Raw genomic sequence first — 19,129 nt, 5'->3', positions numbered from 1 at the left:
TGAACAATCTACCAATTCGGCTCGAATATGGGGAATTAGTAAATGTACTCAGCTACAGAAAGACTAGGTACGGGAGTGCATTGATAGAATTTGCACTTCAGCTTTGATGGCAGGTTTGAAACCTGTGATCAAAACGGCATGATGCTTTGAGAGTGGAATATAGCTCCACTCACTTCGCAGACGTGCGAGGAGTTAATACGGCCACAGTGAAAGGCACTAACAGTGGTTTCAATGGCCAAGGTAAGACAAAGAAACGTAGTGGAAAAACACCAAAGCGTAGGGAGACGGAGTCCTACTTTAGGTGTAGGGCCGTTGGTCATTGGAAAAGGGAGTGTAAAGTAGGAATGGAGCCTGCTGCATTCGGAGGAAATGTTGCCATGCAAGCATTTGATTTATTTTTTACAAAAGAGCAGCAACAAATCCTCCCAACTTTTTAATAGATGCCAGGGAACAAATATTGCAGATTTTTTATAATGAGATATTGGCTAAATTTGCCACAAGAAAAAGTATTTTGGGTTGAAGAATCTAGGTGAAATGCCAGGGGGATGGATTCTACAGAGGTAACAAATTTAAATGATGTGGCCAAACACTCCTTGCAAACTCAGAACACCTRGGGAGTTTTTTTTATCTAGAAATAGATTTCTAGAATGGACGAAAGGGTGGAGGGGTCACGAGGAATTAGCATAGGGGTTACCAAACCTAAAATTAACTTTACATTTTTTTTGGTTCATGAACATGGTGGTGCGTGCGGTGGTTATGGAGAATCATGGGGAAAAGAGACAGTCAATCATTGGACTCGGTGGCGAGATAAAGTCGCCGTGTCTAAGGGTAGTACAGGCTAAATAAAAGATACATAAACGATGGGGTGGATTAAAACAAACGTTTAATGATTGGAGTAAGGACAGGGGATTTACCATTATCATGTTTGGTTTATAATTAAAGCTTTTGGATTGCTGATTAAGATGTAGAATAGTGAATGCTAACGAAATGTACACTTTCTTTTCCAGAAGAGGGGGTTTCATTATCTCGCTTTGGAATGTCCCTGAGACTGTGGTATTGGGGAGAGCAGCTAGTGATATTCGGCAGTTTTAAGTATAAAGGTATCTGGATTAGGCCATAAACGGAGTTCCCTGATAAGTACGGCATGTGTTTTTGACCTACGGTTTACCACACACACACGAGCACGCACACACAATTTACCGGTTATGAATATGCGTTAGTGGTGTTGATACTGTGGGATGTATTTTTTAGGGTCTTTTCAATTCAGTTTTACATTTGGTATGCAGGATGGAAAACTTTGAAATGTTTTAAAATTGTTTCTGAAGGACAGGGAAAGAAAAGGGAGAGAAAATATTTGCCCTGTATCCTGACTTTCTGGTGAGACCTGATCAAGCTCACTAGAAATGATCGGAACAGATGGGATTTAATCAGTTCCCTGGGGTCCTGGTCTTTGGGTAAATATACAAATGTACTTTGTTCAGTCTGCATATAGAAGGAAAAATATATGTTAATYAACGTTGACAGTTACTCCAAATGGATTGTGATATGTGTATTGCTGATACAATTTTGGGTTTTTGTTTCGATACAAATTTCACCAGATTGGGTCTGCTGGATTGTTGGGATCCCCGAAGGGTTAGTGTTAACTCCCTGATCTGATAACTCTTCCGATAGGTCGCCAGTAAAATAAGGGTGTATGAACTAACCGTATGTTGTTCTGCATTTTGACATTTGTCATAGAGATAATGTTATTAAGAAATTTGGGAATGCAATCATTTGTCATAATCGATGCTTGTCTGGATTTCCTGAAACAGAAATTAATTGAGCTAAACTGTTGTTCTAATCTGTCCTCTCTTGAGGTTATCATGGAAGGTGACGTCAGATGGTGTCTTAATGCAAGTAGGAATAATTTGGCCACAAACAGTGTGCGTGAACTGCAAATCCCTCCCTAACCGGCTGAAGAAAGAGCGACAAAGGCGTTCAATGCGACAGTGACTTAACACTCCTATCTGAATCCAAGCCATTAACCTGGGTACCGGCAGCAGGAGTGCACCAGAGTCCTGAGACCGCACATGTGGAGTGAGCTTGGAGAGCTGTTATCTACATGCAAACATCTCTCGTGCTCCTGGTGTGCGAAAATGGACCAGACAGATTGGTGTACGTGGAAAAAATTGATGTATCTATTTGGATTTTGAAATCGGGACATTATCAAGGGCCATCAAATCTGACAGGTAAGAGTTACATGTGCCGTTGGGAAGATGAAATGTAACGCTATCTGAAGAAGACACGCTAGAATGATAAGTGTCGGGAGAAGGGGGGGATGTCTACACACTGCAAACAATTTAGACTGAGAATGCATTGAGATACCAATCTTTCATTACCATGCCACTCGAGAGGAAAACAGGGACAAACGGGGGTTGTAATGAGAAGAGTTATTACCGGCAATAAAAGGTCCCGTTTATAAATGTACATTCTAACAGCGATGATGTGTGCTAGGTTGAGAAGCTTGAATTAAGTCATAGACTCAAAGTAAGCACTGTCATTCTGAATTTGGGTTGGGTAATTTATAAAATGATTTAGTTATGATTCGGATACAGCAAGAGAGAGTTGCTCTCAAACTGTGGGGGGTGGGGGCACTGGTCGAATTCAGTTGGCCTAGGGAGGCTCTAGGGGGGTTGTGGGAGAACTCACTGGATGATAGCTTGGGTCAACCATGAAGGTGTTTTCTTTTTCATTTGTTTTACCATGTCATCAGAATTTTTGTGTTAAATCGCATCAATACATAGAGATTGCTGGATGATACGGTACAATTAGTTGCATACAAGGCTAATAGTCTGCGTTTTGCGTTAACACTCAAGGATGAAAATGAAGGAGACGGGCATGGAGACCAGCATCACATGGGCATGGAACGTAACGGATGGACGGTTCTGTTTCCAGTCTTACTCCCATCAAGGGTGGTGTGAAATTATTCAACGTGTACTTTTTCTCTTTCCTTTTTAAGTCAATATGTTTGTGGGTGTCGTGGAACATATCATTGTTCCAGAGGAGGGACTGATGTTGACTAATTGATTTGAGAATGTTGTAGTATGTTTATAACTGTATAAGTGCATTAGGAGTAGTGACTAATGTGTTATGGGTTAGATGGAATGATATATGTGCAAATGTATCTGTAGCAGGAGGCGAGGTACACATGGAGCCTGTGGTTGAGACAGAAGGTTTACATAAGGCTGTTAAGTGGGAAGGAACGTGACTGGGGTGGAGACCGGTGAGGGCTCATAAATGAAAGTCGTGGGGAAAGAGTGGTATCATTCCCAGAGACTATGTACAGTTGAAGTCGGAAGTTTACATACACCTTAGCAAAATACTTTTCAACTCAGTTTTTCACAATTCCTGACATTTAATCCTCGTAAATATTTCCTGTTTTAGGTCAATTATGATCACCACTTTATTTTAAGAATGTGACATTTCCGAATGATTGATTTCAGCTTTTATTTCTTTCATCACATTCCCAGTGGGTCAGAAGTTTACATACACTCAATTAGTATTTGGTAGCGTTGCCTTCAAATTGTTCCTAACGTTTCAGGTAGCCTTCCACAAGCTTCCCACACTAAGTTGGGTGAATTGTGGCCCATTCCTACTGACAGAGCTGTTGTAACTGAGTCAGGTTTGTAGGCCTCCTTGCTCGCACACACTTTTTCAGTTCTTCCCACAAATTATCTATGGGATTGAGGTCAGGGCTTTGTAATGGCCACTCCAATACCTTGACTTTGTTGTCCTTAAGCCATTTTGACACAACTTCGGAAGTATGCTTGGGGTCATTGTCCATTTGGACCCATTTACAACCAAGCTTTAACTTCCTGACTGATGTCCTGAGATGTTGCTTCAATATATCCACATAATTTTCWTTCCTCATGATGCCATCTATTTTGTGAAGTGCACCAGATTCTCCTGCAGCAATGCACCCCCACAACAGGATGCTGCCACCCCCCATACTTCACGATTGGGATGGTGTTCTTCAGCTTGCAAGCGACCCCCTTTTTCCTCCAAACATAACGATGGTCATTATGGCCAAACAGCTCTATTTTTGTTTCATCAGACCAGAGGACATTTCTCCAAAAAGTACGATCTTTGTCCCCATGTGCAGTTGCAAACCGTAGTCTCGGCTATTTTTATAGGCCCGGTTTTTGGAGCAGTTGGCTTCTTCCTTGCCTGAGGCGGCCTTTCAGGTTATGTCGATATAGGACTCGTTTTTACTGTGGATATAGATACTTTTGTACCCGTTTCCTCCAGCATCTTCACAAGGTCATTTTCTGATGTTCTGGAATTGATTTGCACTTTTCGCTCCAAAGTACGTTCATCTCTAGGAGACAGAACGCGTCTCCTCTCCTGAGCGGTATGACAGCTGTGTGGTCCCATGGTGTTTATACTTGCGTACCTTTGTTTGTACAGATGAACGTGGTACCTTCAGGCGTTTGGAAATTGCTCTCAAGGAAGAACCAGACTTGTGGAGGTCTACCATTTTTTCTGAGGTCTTGGCTGATTTCCCATGATGTCACAGCAAAGATGGCACTGAGTTTGAAGGTAGGCCTTGAAATACATCCACAGGTACACCTCCAATTGACTCAATATGATGTCATTTAGCCTATCAGAAGCTTCTAAAGCCATGATATAATTTTCAGGAATTTTTCAAGCTGTTTTAAAGGCACCAGTCAACTTAGTGTACGTTAACTTCTGACCCACTGGAATTGTGATACAGTGAATTATAACGTGAAATAATCTGTCTGTAAACAATTGTTGAAAAATTCTTGTGTCATGCACAAAGTAGATGTCCTAACGACTACAGTCGTGGCAAAAGTTTTGAGAATGACACAAATATTAATTTCCACAAAGTTTGCTGCTTCCAGTGTCTTTAGATATTTTGTCAGATGTTACTATGGAAATACTGAAAGTATAATTACAAGCATTTCATAAGTGTCAAAGGTTTTTATTGACAATTACATGAAGATTGATGCAAAGAGTCAATATTTGCAGCTGTTGACCCTTCTTTTTCAAGACCTCTGCAATCCGCCCTGGCATGCTGTCAATTAACTTCTGGGACACATTCTGACTGATGACAGCCCATTCCTGCATAATCAATGCTTGGAGTTTGTCAGAATTTGTGTGGTTTTTTGTTTGTCCGCTCCGCCTTCCTGAGGATTGACCACAGAGTTGTCAATGGGATTAAGGTCTGGGGAGTTTTCTGGCCTGGACCCAAATAATGCGATGTTTGTTCCGCCGAGCCACTTAGTTATCACTCTTTTCTTTATGGGCAAGGTGCTCCATCATGCTGGAAAGGGCAATTGTTTGTCACCAAACTGTTCCTGGATGGTTGGAGAAGTTGCTCTCGGCAGGAGTGTGTTGGTACATTCTTTATTTCATGGCTGTGTTTTACGGTCAAAATTGTGAGTGAGCCCACTCCCTTGGCTGAGAAGCAACTCCACACATGATGGTCTCAGGATGCATTACTGTTGGCATGATACAGGACTGATGGTAGCACTCACCTTGTCTTCTCCGGACAGCTTTTTTCCGGATGCCCCAAACAATCGGAAAGGGGATTCATCAGAGAAAATGACTTTACCCCAGTCCTCAGCAGTCCAATCCCTGTACTTTTGCAGAATATCAGTCTGTCCCTGATGTTTTTCCTGGAGAGAAGTGGCTTCTTTGCTGCCTTCTTGACACCAGGCCATCCTCCAAAAGTCTTTGCCTCACTTTGTGTGCAGATGCACTCACACCTGCCTGCTGCCATTCTCTGAGCAGCTCTGTACTGTGGTGCCCCGATCCCGCAGCTGAATCAACTTTAGGAGATGGTCCTGGCGCTTGTCTGGACTTTCTTGGGCGTCCTGAAGCCTTCTTCACAACAATTGAACTGCTCTCTTTGAGGTTCTTGATGATCTGATAAATGGTTGATTTAGGTGCAATCTTACTGGCACCAATATCTTGCCTGTGAAGCCCTTTTTGTGCAAAGCAATGATGACAGCACGTGTTTACCATGGTTGACAGAGGAAGACAATGATTCCAAGCACCACCCTTCTTCTTTGAAGCTTGCAGTCTGTTATTCGAACTCAATCAGCATGACAGAGTGATCTCCAGCCTTGTCCTCGTCAACACTCACAACTGTGTTAACGAGAGAATCACTGACATGATGTCAGCTGGTTCTTTTGTGGCAGGGCTGAAATGCAGTGGAAATGTTTTTGGGGATTCAGTTCATTTGCATGGCAAAGAGGACATTGCAATTCATCTGATCACTCTCATAACATTCTGGAGTATATGCAATTGCCGTCATACAAACTGACAAGCAGACTTTGGAAAACTAATATTTGTGTCGACTTTTCTCAAAACTTTTGGCCGATGACTGTATAGTTATTTGTCAAAACAAGAAATGTGTGGAGTGGTTGAAAAACGAGTTTTAATGACTCCAACCTAAGTGTATGTAAACTTCCGACTTCAACTGTATATCTTAGGATCAAATCATTTAGCATCCTTATATGAAAGCACTTACCTGAGCTTCCTTGATGACTGATGTCAACATCATACTTGCACAAAGTACAAAATGCATGATATGATAGCTTGGATTGCATCAAGCATGACCACTTTTCCTTCCTCGATACCAGGAGCTTTGAGGCACATGCACTCTACTTTGTTGGGTTCGGGGTTACTGCTGCTGCTGCTCTGTCTGTCTATCTCAGTTCCCTCACTCTCATCGTCTGACATAGCTTTACTGACTGGCTGCAGTAACAATGATTTTGTTATTGCATGGGACCTACGCTTACTTGTTTTTCATCAGCACATGTGCTTAGACAAACATTATGAATCACACCTGGTTCAGTCCTCTGCAAAGGTATTTACAAAACATTTTACAGAACATATCAAATAAATATATGTTTTGTGGAATTAGCACAGATTGCCTGTATGTTTATTCTATTACGTGTACAGTGTAGAATGGAGATAATTATCTATAACATTTTTCTTAGCACATGCCCCCAAGTCTCTATAGTAGAGGAAAGCTTGTCACCTCTCAAACAGGGCCAATCACTAGGGCCAGCTCACAAGTGTTGTCTTTTTAGACATGGTTTCTAATCAACACAAAAACAAAATCATTTTGAAAAAACAAAAACAAATGATTGCATCGACACAGACAGCAAACTGGCTACACAGAGCTTAAGTAGGCTAGCGCAAAGGGAATCTGAACACTGTTCAGTAGACTACCGCAAAGGGAATCTGACCACTGTTCAGTAGGCTACTGCAAAGGGAATCTGAATGCTGTTCGGTAGACTACCGCAAAGGGAATCTGAACACTGTTCAGTAGGCTACTGCAAAGGGAATCTGAATGCTGTTCGGTAGACTACCGCAAAGGGAACATGACCACAGTTCAGTAGGCTTCCGCAAAGGGAATCTGACCGATGTTCAGTAGACTACCGCAAAGGGAAATCTGACCACTGTTCAGTAGACTACCGATTGATAAAATCTCAAATCTAGTGCAAAGGCATATTAGAAGCATTGCTTCTATAGCTAATACCAGACACTCATTCATTCTTCATCCGCAGTCTTCTAACTCCCAACTATTTTTTTTATTATACTTTTGTAATGCTTTTTGTGATGTGCTCATAATTACAGTTACAGTCTATCAGGTTGCGTGACTCGTAATGTTACGTGGAAAATACAACTAACGACGCAGAATTAAATGTATATCACACTCACACAAATGCGACCAAGTTACTTTTCGTATTTGCATTTCATTTCTTTCACTAGCAAATGCGAGTGAACTGCTGGCACTTTAGAGCCCACTGAATGTCCATCTTATGTTCGCTAGCGTTAGCTTGAAACAATTAAACAACAACCTTTCCACAACACACAAAGTCAAAAAGGGATTTGTCCATGTGTTTACGTACAGCTGACAGTCGGCAAACTCAGCATCACATCAAACAGGAGGCGGGGCAGACGGGATAGCTACGTCGAATAATGATSTATTAATCTCCATGTCCGTTGACACAAACTCCGTACATGTCTGTGTGTTGCAGCTCGAGAATTGGGATGTTAGATTTACTCAGTGGATTTACTTTTTATTAAAATGTAAAAAATTCAATGAAAAATCAGGCACTATTAATTTCTGCGTACTTTTAACTCGGATCTCGTACCTGCGTACGTGGACAGAGAATTGCGTAGTTGGTAGGCAAAATGAGTGCATGTTGGCAGGTCTGGAATTTATAACCGGAGTCCTCTTCTCTCAAGTGACTGGCAACCTGTGTCTGTGTTACCTTTGTGCCAGGTCTCTCCATACTCCCCTCCTCCTCTGATGTTGGCTACCGCCAGGACTCCTCCCATGTGTCGGACGAAGATCAGCCGCGACACACTGAAAAAAAAAACATTTAACATCCTGTTACTTAATTTACTCTGTCTAAACAAGTCAAGGTAGATAGAAAGCACTGTGTAGAAGGGCCAAGATATGATACTCCTTCAAAAAGACGCTAAATGTAAACATTGCTTGCAAATAATGCTACCTTAAACAGCCTTAAATGTCAACAATACATCTGTAGTAGTCAAGGTAGTGCTGAACGATTAACCAAAATGTTGTATGTGGACACCCCTTCAAACTAGTGGATTCAGCTATTTCTGGTAGGCCACAGAAAGGGACCATCGAGTGACGAAGTGCGTAGCGCAMATACAATCATCTGTCATCAGTTGCAGCACTCACTACCGAGTTTCAAACTGCCTCTGGGAGCAACGTCAGCACAAGAACTGTTCGTCGGGAGCTTCATGAAATGTGTGGCCCAGCAGTCTGACTTGTGGTTGTACCCGTAGCTCCCAGTATGCCAGCCAAATAGACAAAGTAGCCAACCASTGAGTTCTAGGGGGAAAAGATTGCAGGACAAGCTCTAATTTGGTGGCCTCTGGTTCATTCTAATGCCTTGATTCCATCCGAAAATACACAGCTAAATGGAATACTTTCACAACTTTAGCTACCAGATTGGTAAAATGAGTTGAGGTATAGAACAGAAAAACGTGACTTTCCAATTCAAATGACTGAACATTTATGTGTTCGCCGGTTTATGCTTGATCTGAAAATGTGGTCGGAGGGTGTGACGCAATTGCGGAGTCTCCAGAGGCAATTTGGCAGAGGCCAAATTGAGCTCCGTACCGCATCGCCGTACACCTCCCAAATGTTATAACAATGCGGAGGGCTCCATATAGCTCCGCATTGACATGATTGGTTGACGGTAGATGGGGGCGGAATGTCCAGTATAAACACAAACTCACTTCCTTGACAATTTCCTTCAAATCAGCTCTGCGCTGCTCTGTGAAGGTCATATCGCCGTAAATGCTGCACGGCCAATGCAGACGTCGGATGGACCACGCAGCCGCCTTTTAGGGTAAGGAAACCATTGTGTCATTTTGTAATTTGGGTCAACCAACCTTTTAACAGTTTGGCCTGTCAATCAATTGCTGTGGGTGGGAGGGGGCAGGACATTTGTGAGTCACAGATTTGGTAGGGTTTCAGACCTGTCAATAAATCACTGTGAGGCCTCCCGGGTGGCGCAGTGGTCTAGYGCACTGCATCGCAGTGCTAGCTGCGCCACCAGAGTCTCTGGGTTCGCGCCCAGGCTCTGTCGCAGCCGGCCGCGACCGGGAGGTCCGTGGGGCGACGCACAATTGGCATAGCGTCGTCCGGGTTAGGGAGGGTTTGGCCGGTAGGGATATCCTTGTCTCATCGCGCTCCAGCGACTCCTGTGGCGGGCCGGGCGCAGTGCGCGCTAACCGAGGGGGGCGGGTGCACGGTGTTTCCTCCGACACATTGGTGCGGCTGGCTTCCGGGTTGGAGGCGCGCTGTGTTAAGAAGCAGTGCGGCTTGGTTGGGTTGTGCTATCTGGAGGAAAGCATGGCTGTCGACCTTCGTCTCTCCCGAGCCCGTACGGGAGTTGTAGCGATGAGACAAGATAGTAATTACTAGCGATTGGATACCACGAAAAATTGGGGAGAAAAGGGGATAACATWAAAAAAAATTATAATAATAATTATTTTWWWWAAATTAAAAATAAATAAATAAAAAATCACTGTGGGTAGGACTTTGAGGGAAGGTGGTAGAACACTAATCTAGTCAGAAAAAGTAGACTTGTCTACCCTTTTACTACATTTATTATGGCAAATATTAACTCTAGCCTGCTCTTTCAATTTAGTTTGTTGTGGTAAAACCTAAGAAAAAGGGTTGTGTTCTGTCAAGTAAACATAGATTCCCTGTTGAGAACTAATATAGAATTGTAGGAAAATGGTTTTAAAAATGCTAGCATTTTCAGAGGAGGACCCCCAGACCCCTGCCAGATTGTGCACCTCCAATTTTATACAAAGTCAGGCGGCCATGAATAGACCTACAGGTATGATTGAAGAATGAAGCAGGTGCTAATCATGTGCTTTGATACACATACAGCAGCTTTTAACTACTCCATTGTCAATACTAATCAAATCAGTAGGCCTATAAAAATATATTTTCATTAAGAGTCTATTGAAGCACCCATGCGACAATCTAATGAACAAAATCTGTCCGTTTTTTTTTTGTTGCATGGGCTGCGACTCAATCCGCCTATATCGGCCTTCCGCATCTGCCGTGGAAAGTGGCAGAGCTACAGCTCTGTTTGCCAGACCAGCAGGAATCCCAAAAATCGGTCTTCTCACAAAAACGTCTGTATTGCCGAGCGATTTGGCCACTAAGGAAAGATGAGACTCTCACAAACAAAATGGTGTACTCTGTTTTGCTCTTGCAACCCTCACAGAACTTGTCTGAAGGTAACCCGGTACTGGTTTTAAAAATGAATGGAAGTATGGAAGTAGTTTTCTGCCAACAACAACCAAATATTTCCTGAGCTTTATTATATGTGACCCGTTTCAAGAACCTAGGTGTATGTCACACGTTACTACCTCACAGGAGAGGCTTTTTTACTTAAACATTTTTTTAAATCAAAATGTGCTTTTGGGCAGAAATGCKTTCTGGAACATGTGCGAATACAATTGTTAAATTACATACCTAGTTGGTTTAGCCAACGAAAAAGTCAGGAACCTTCCCGCTAGCCATGATTGGCTGAGAGAATGGATGGGCTGGACATGCCGAGAGATGAGTTCAGATTGGTCTGCCATGTAGCATCTTCTGTCTTTAACATGAGCTTCTCATATGTGTAGATAATCCTTGCTACCGTGGCTGTTTTGAAAGATATGGAGAACTGCAAGTCTTGCTACTGCTCTCAACAACATTGCTGCCCTGAATTTAGCAGACGCTATCGACAAAGATCAGTGGGAAAAAGTTGTGATGGACTACTTTCTGGAGGACGACCGTGCCATGCTGACACTCTCTAAAAATAAAAAATTTATGAGACAATGAGGAAATCCCCGATTTAGGTAAAAAAATATATACTTGAAACAGACATTGTAGTCTTCTGATGACAGTAATGGGGAATAAACAATGATCAACAGTGTTGTTCTCATGGAAGAATTAGACTGAGTTTTGAAATCTGTGGAATTTCCTACTTTCGTCAGAAACTCTTTTTCATTGCAAAGTTATGGCGTACTGTTAGCTAGCTAGCTAACGTTAGCTTGCTAGCTAATGTTACGTGTATGACCTGTGTAGTAATATTATTCGTATTGCAGAAATATATTTGCATTGCTATTTATAGCCTAATATTAGCTAGCTAGCTAACATCGAACATAGTTGGTTAGCGTTAGCTACCTGCAGATTCATACAGCATTTCATGCATGGTGGCTGGCTATGACAATCAGTTTGTATTGCTAGTACCGTATAGGTTGGGATTTATGATTCATTGTTTCGCTAGCTTGCTAACTTACATGTCTAAACAAAAGACTCCACTTCAGCAGATGACTACATGACCCATCAAGTTAGCCAGGTGTGTCTGGGGGTGATGACTGCCATCTATTGTATTTCATGAACATGCGAACAGGTCTAAACAATAGAGACCCATCTACTTAGCTAGATGTGGCTAAGGGGTGGTTATAGCATTTCTTTCACATGACCCATCAATTTACAATGGGTCACATATCACTCCTAGATATAGAACAGACACTTTAAAACCTTATTTAATTTTTTTATAGAGACGGCCTGTTTTTACATTTATGAATGTGTTATTCAACGCATTTCTATGGGCTATAGTAATGAAGCCCAAATTCAAAATTGTATCAAATAATTTTTTACATATTTTGGTATGACCATCTTAATGAAGTGAGAAAAGTAGCCAGCACAGCAATGAGTCTGTTATCGTCAAATTAGCCGACGAACGGCGCTTATGGGAAACACAGGTATTACTTGTGGTTGTACCTGTAGATATCAGTGTGACTTGTGGTTTGACCTGTGGCTAACAGTATGACTTCTGGTTTCACCTGTAGCTAGCAGTGTGACTTGTGGTTGTACCTGTAGCTGGGAGTGATGGAGATGTTGAACCCTCCGTAGCCGTAGAGGAAGGCTGGGTGAGAGCCGTCCAGCTTCAGGCCCTTCTTATGGACAATAAACATGGGGATCTCTGTGCCATCCTTACTGGGGTAGAATACCTGGAAACAGATACACACTGATTGCAGAAAACATCCTCTTTCCATGACAGATTGACCAGGTAAATCCAGGAGAACGCTATGATCCCTTATTGGATCCCATGAATCCACTTCAATCAGTGTAGAAGGGTAAGAGAAAGGTTAAAGAAGGATTTTAAGCTATGAAACAATTGAGACATGGATTGTGTATGTGTGCCATTCAGAACTGCAACGCTGCTGGGTTTTTCACACTCAAGAGTTTCCCGTGCGTATCAAGAATGGTCAACCGCCCAAAGGACATCCAGCTAACTTGAACGCTTTCAACACCTTGTAGTCCATGCCTCGACGAATTGAGGCTGTTCTGAGGGCAAAACGGGGTGCAATGCAATATTAGGTGTTCCTAATGTTTTGCACACTCCGTGTATACACAGAGGTTTGTTGAAGTGACAAACCACACACATCCAATCAGTCAATTCTGGTGATTTGTGTTAGTAAAGAAAAGCACAAAGTAAATAAAATAAAGAACACACCCTTTAGGTGAGGTGCTGACTAACAGAAGATACACTACACAAAGGAAAAAGCTGCACACTCATCTCTCCTTCGGGTGGATATATTTGACCAACATTTAATCTTTAGCCGAAATGTTGGTCAATTAAATCCACTTTCTTTTTCATTGGTACAGTGTGTAAAAGGATACCATCCTTTGAAGGGTCATCATGTACATGTAATACGGTAGGTATCTCACCTGAGTGGTCTGGTAGTCAGAGGGGTCAAAGCCTTTGACAGTGACTTCCCGGAACACGTGGGGATGCAGGGGCTCCTTGGTCAGGTCACAGTGATAGATAACGGCTGGACGGAACAGAGAGGAGGGACAGGTCATGTTATATTTTTCAGATTCTGTTTATTTGTKGAAAAAATCACATCTGAATGACATTTGTACATAACAAGAGACAAGWGAGAGGAAGGGGGTGAAATAGTAGAAAGTGTGTGTGTGTGTGTGGTGGGGGTATCTGGCAAGAGGAAAGAGGTGAAGTAGTAGAACATCTGTGCGCGTGTATGCTAACTCAGAATGTGTGCAATATGATAGCCTACGTGGCGCAAGGAAGGAGGTGAAGCAGCATTTTATTTATTTTATTTGACCTTTATTTAGCTAGGCAAGTCAGTTAAGAACAAATTCTTATTTACAATGGCGGCCTAACTCGGCCAAACCCTAACAACGCTGGGCCAATTGTGCGCCGCCCTATGGGACTCCCAATCACAGCCGGTTGTGATACAGCCTGGTATCGAACCAGGGTCTGTAGTGACGCCTCTAGCACTGAGATGCAGTGCCTTTGACCGCTGCGTCACTCTGTAGTAGAAGATCTCAGAGTCCTTCTTGCATCCGCTGAAGCCCACCACAGGGTGTGTGTGTGTGTGTGTTTTTTTTTGTCTGTCTGTGTCTGATTCACTGGTGGCACCAACTCTTTCAGTTGACGGCACCAGCACATGATTTGGTCGCACCAATTTTGTGCCGTTGCGCAGCGATAATGTCCTGACCTGTGTCCCATAATGTGCCTGGATTCCTTCCGAACCAGGCTAAAAATGACAAACCATTTTTTAAATTTGATATAAAGGGTGTTATTGTTAGCGATTTTGAAGTCACTCTACAGTTGTAGTACACTATGAAAGCAGTTTTATCTTTTGCTAAATTACGTTTTCCTGGTTTTGTTTTTCTAGGTTTCAGAGTTTTTAGCCGGGGGGGGGACATAAGCTAACATATGGAATTGTTTTAAGATGGTCATACCAAGCATCATTTAGATATTTGATTTTGAATTTTAAGAACTCTTAAGGGATCAAAAGAATAGATACAAAAAATATGGAATGGAAATATTGGATTTGGCATTACTGGTATTAGCCAATAGAAATGCATTGAATAACAGTTTCACTACATGGAACAACATACAGTCCTCCCAAAAATCGAATGGAAGTTTGTCCTGAAGTGTCTGTCCTATATCTGAGAGATACAGTATAAGAAAGACCAGGAAAAATTTACATTTTACATTTTTTACATGCATTTATCCCCTTATTTTAGCTACTAAACTATCTCCATATATATAGTGCATTCAGACCCCTTTACTTTTCCCACATTTTGTTAAGTCACAGCCTTATTTTAAAATGGATCCATCTACTTTTCCCCCACATCAATCTACATGAAATTCGCCATAATGACAAAGTGAAAACAGGTTTTTAGAAATGTTTGCTAATTTATTAAATGTAAAAAACAGAAATAGTATTCAGACCTTTTGCTATGAGACTCTAAATTGAGCTCAGGTGGATCCTGTTTCCATTGATCATCCTTGAGATGGGGTAAATTCATTTGATTGGACATGATTTGGAAAGGCAAACACCTGTCTATATAAGGTCCCACAGTTGACAGTGCACGTCAGAGCAAAAACCAAACCATGATGTTGAAGGAATTGTACACAGAGCTCCGAGACGGGATTGTGTCGAGGAAAAGATCTGGGGAAGGGTACCACAACATTTCTGCTGCATTGAAGGTTCCAAAGAATACAGTGGCCTCCATCATTCTTAAATGGGAGAAGTTTGGAAACACCAAGACTCTTCTTAGAGCTGGCCGCCTGTCCAAACTGAGCAATCGGGGTAGAAGAGCCTTGGTCAGGGAGGTGACCAAGAAACGGATAGTCCCTCTGACAGAGCTCCAGAGTTCCTCTGTAGAGATGGGAGAACCATCCAGAAGGACAACCATCTCTGCAGCACTCCACCAAATCAGGCCTTCATGGTGGAGTGGTCAGACGGAAGCCACTCCTCAGTTAATGGCACATAACAGCCCGCTTGGAGTTTGCCAAAAGGCACCTAAAGGACTATCAGAACATGAGAAACAAGATTCTCTGGTCTGATGAAACTAATATTGAACTATTTGGCCTGAATGCCAAGCGTCACGTGTGGAATAAACCTGGCACCATCCTTACGGGGAAGCATGGTGGTGGCAGCAGCATCGTGCTGTGGGAATGTTTTTCAGCGGCAGGGAGTGGGACACTAGTCAGGATCGAGGGAAAGATGATGAAAACCTGCTCCAGAGCACTCATGACCTCAGACCGGGGTGACGGTTCACCTTCCAACAGAAAAACGACCCGAAGCACACAGTCAAGACAACACAGGAGTGGCTTCGGGACAAGTCTCTGAATGTCTTTGAGTGGCCCAGCCAGAGCACGGACAATAGCTGTGCAGCGACACTCCCCATCCAACCTGACAGAGCTTGAGAAGATCTGCAGAGAAGAATGGGAGAAACTCCCCAAATACAGGTGTGCCAAGCTTGTAGCATCATACCCAAGAAGACTCAAGACTGTAGTCGCGCTGCCAAAGGTCCTTCAACAAAGTACTGAGTAAAGAGTCTGAATACTTGTATAAATGTGATTTCAATTTATTTTATTACAACTATTCTAAAAACCTGTTTTTGCTTTGCATTATGGGGTATTGTGTGTAGATTGATGAGGGGGAAAAAACTATTTAATACATTTTAGAATAAGGCTGTAACGTAACAAAATGTGGAAATGTCAAGGGGTCTGAATACTGTCCGAATGCACTGTAGTTCCATTCATTTTTTTAACTGGCCAGGGAAGTCTTGTGGGCAAAATGGAAAACCATTGTGTTCGTGAGAGTCAGCTTTCAATAGTGTTCATAATAGTTTGTCGGCCAAACCTTTCGGACGCTCCTGACGTTTTTGAGAGAAGACCGATTTTCAGGATGTCTTATGGTCTGATAAACACTGCTCTAGCTCTGCCACCTTGCACCACAGATGTGGAAGGACGATATCGGCGGATGTGGTGGATTGAGACGCAGCCCATTGAGACGCAGCCCAGGTTAAAGCACATTTGAGGTCTGGGAACAATCAAAAGATTTTTGGGCCGGAGCGTCCAAGAACACGTTGTGTTTGGCTAGCAGTGTTTTTGTACTGTACAGTGTAGGCTAGGCTACATGTGATGGCGGAGTTTCCAAAACAAATGCCCTGTCATTGAAACAAATCATCATGATATCATTCTGCCAGGTAGGCCTACTCTTTAGTCAACATTTAACTGAGACGGTTTTTTGGGATGTTTTTAGAAATGCATATTCAAACAGTGCATGACGACAATAGCGAATCGCAAAGATTCAACCAAGACTTCAGAAAAAAACGTTTTAAATAGGCTACCTGTTCTGCATATCCATTGTGTTTGAATACATGTAGGTAAGAAAATCACATTGAACCAAAAACTAACATGAACAAAAACAACCCCCCCCCCCCCCCGGCACCCTAGCGACCAATTAAGAATAGGTGTTGCACAAATGTGAGTGCATGGGTCGCAGTATTGAGCCCTGGTCTTTGATAGCCTACCTGGCGAGAGGAAGGAGGTGAAGTAGTAGAAGATCTCAGAGTCCCTCTTGCGTCCGGTGAAGCCCACCACAGAGCCCACGTCCAGGGGGAAGGTCCTGAGCTCCTCCCCCGAGCTCAGACGGTACATCTTCAGGACGTTCTTTACATCGTGCAGGAAACACACGAACAGGAGGCTGGAGTAGGTACAGGTGGCAAACACTGGGAGAGGGAGTGAATGGGAGAGAGCGCAAGAAGGGTTCGTCAAACAATCTAAATGTTTAAAAAAACGTGATCATGTGGTTAACAGAATACTCCTAGAGAGTATATGGCATTTGTTATTTACTGAGGACCTGATCAAAACCAATAGAGACTGACTGTCGGCCTGGTAGTGCTCCAGTCCTCCCTGTCATAATTAGCAACAGAGGACATGGAAAGCATATTATGTCCCGTAGTGTGGTTAATGTAAATCACTTAATTTATGTTCCTTTAACTCCCCTGAATACCTCTGTCAATCTGGCAGCTATCCATGTCAAGATTGGTTTATTGAATGTAAGATATCTAAATAGTAAGTAGTTCATATGCAATGATTGACAGTGTTTTCCACAAGCACATGGAGTACCCAGCCAAATAGAAAAAGTAGCCAGCCTGGCTCCCCTGGGCATTTTGTTGTCGTTGCAGAACAGGCACTATTTTGGTGGCCTCTGGTACATTCAAATGCTAGCTTGTATTTTCAACCTGCAACTATCAGGAAATAACACTGATGACACATTTTCACTTTGACAGTGTTAGTTTCATCAGCTGTTGTACAATATGATATAAAACACAGGGACATTTTCATTTGGAATGCGGTGGGCCTTCCTTTTAAGAGGCATTTTCTCAGCTACCTGCCATACAGGACTGATTGAAAAATGAAGCAGGTGTTAATCATGGCCTTTACTACACAGACTACTCGTATTGTCAACCTTTTCATTAAATCACTAGACCCAGATCAATATCTTTGAAAATATCATATAAGTATCATTAGCTTTTTAAAAAATTCCATATTTTGGACCAGAGTGAGGCTCTCTCTCCACCAGCCTACATATTGTTCCTGCAGTGAGGAGGATTCACCATCGTCATCTAATGTTTTCATAATTTATCTGCAGATTAATTGGCAAAAAGCCTACCAGGATGCAAATTAGGGAGCCAAATGAACAGCTCTTACCGATGCAATTCAGTAGGCTACTGATGAGTCACTCACTTTAACACCACTGTCTGGCAAGTCCTGATGGACTTCATATCGAAAATAAAAACGAGATCTTTGCTTTATATGCGATACCATGAATATATAACTACGTTGTATGATTTATGAATGGAAAGGCTATATGAGATCAACTTTATTCAGTCAGTTCGATACCTGGCTAATATGAAACACGCCAGAGTCCAACATTAACTTTTCTCACTGGCCCAGTCGGTCAAAACTCGACTGGCCCGAACAGAATTTCTACTGGCCTGGACAAGGTGTGGTTCTTAAATGCAGGATCTATAGCAGAGGTAGGCAACCCTGGAAGAACAGGTGTGTTGAATTTAGGCAATCACTGAACTGACGCATTAACTAAGTAGCTCAATGTGGTTCCTAGCTGGGACAAAACCCTGCTGCACTCCCGGAACAGGGTTGCCTATCTTCTCTCTATATTCAGCAATTAATAGGCTACATTTGGTTATAATGATATGTATTAAAAAGCTGTGTAATATAATTTAGCAATGCAAGTCATTACTCCATTCTTTAGAACTGCATTCTATTAATTGCATTCATTTTTCTTTCTAAAGCATTACATTTTGAGAACATTTTCAAATGGGTCGCTGCTCCTTTAAGACAACTGTTCCAAGAGATATCTACATGGCTAAAGTAGGCTAGCCAAGACAAATGTTAGGTCTTTTTGTGGCCTTCTTCCTGCAGGCCATCAACAGTAGCCAGCATATTGCTAGTATGTTCACTATCGAAGGTTTACTTTTGTAAATAACTTTCCCTAAAATAAAGTCGACATGCGCTTATTTTTGCTCGGGGGGGTTCCCCCGCAGGAATGCCCACATACAGGAACGCCCCGAATTGCAGGCCACAATTGCACCCTTCTCGGCCAGCGGGCCATCGTTAATGTAGGACACTGCACGCAAAAGAAAATAAATGTGCCAGGAAAGTGGATTCCGAATCATAGTTATATTATATGGGACGTGCAAATTCAC

General features: G+C 42.5%; 1 protein-coding gene across 1 annotated transcript in view; it reads right to left on the bottom strand.

The window, feature by feature from the left end:
- Nucleotides 1-19,129, bottom strand: part of LOC111972803 (prolyl endopeptidase) — a 56,231-nt gene that overhangs the window by 8,213 nt on the left and 28,889 nt on the right. Inside the window, exons 9-12 of the mRNA XM_023999884.2 lie at nucleotides 16,928-17,125; nucleotides 13,301-13,404; nucleotides 12,443-12,579; nucleotides 8,292-8,386 (exon numbers count right to left, since the gene is read on the bottom strand). Coding sequence (XP_023855652.1) covers nucleotides 8,292-8,386; nucleotides 12,443-12,579; nucleotides 13,301-13,404; nucleotides 16,928-17,125 — 534 coding nt within the window. The remainder of the gene's footprint in view (nucleotides 1-8,291; nucleotides 8,387-12,442; nucleotides 12,580-13,300; nucleotides 13,405-16,927; nucleotides 17,126-19,129) is intronic.

The sequence above is a fragment of the Salvelinus sp. IW2-2015 genome, linkage group LG14 (genome assembly GCF_002910315.2).
Source record: "Salvelinus sp. IW2-2015 linkage group LG14, ASM291031v2, whole genome shotgun sequence".
Lineage (NCBI taxonomy): Eukaryota > Metazoa > Chordata > Actinopteri > Salmoniformes > Salmonidae > Salvelinus > Salvelinus sp. IW2-2015.
This window is presented reverse-complemented; position numbering and strand designations above follow the sequence as displayed.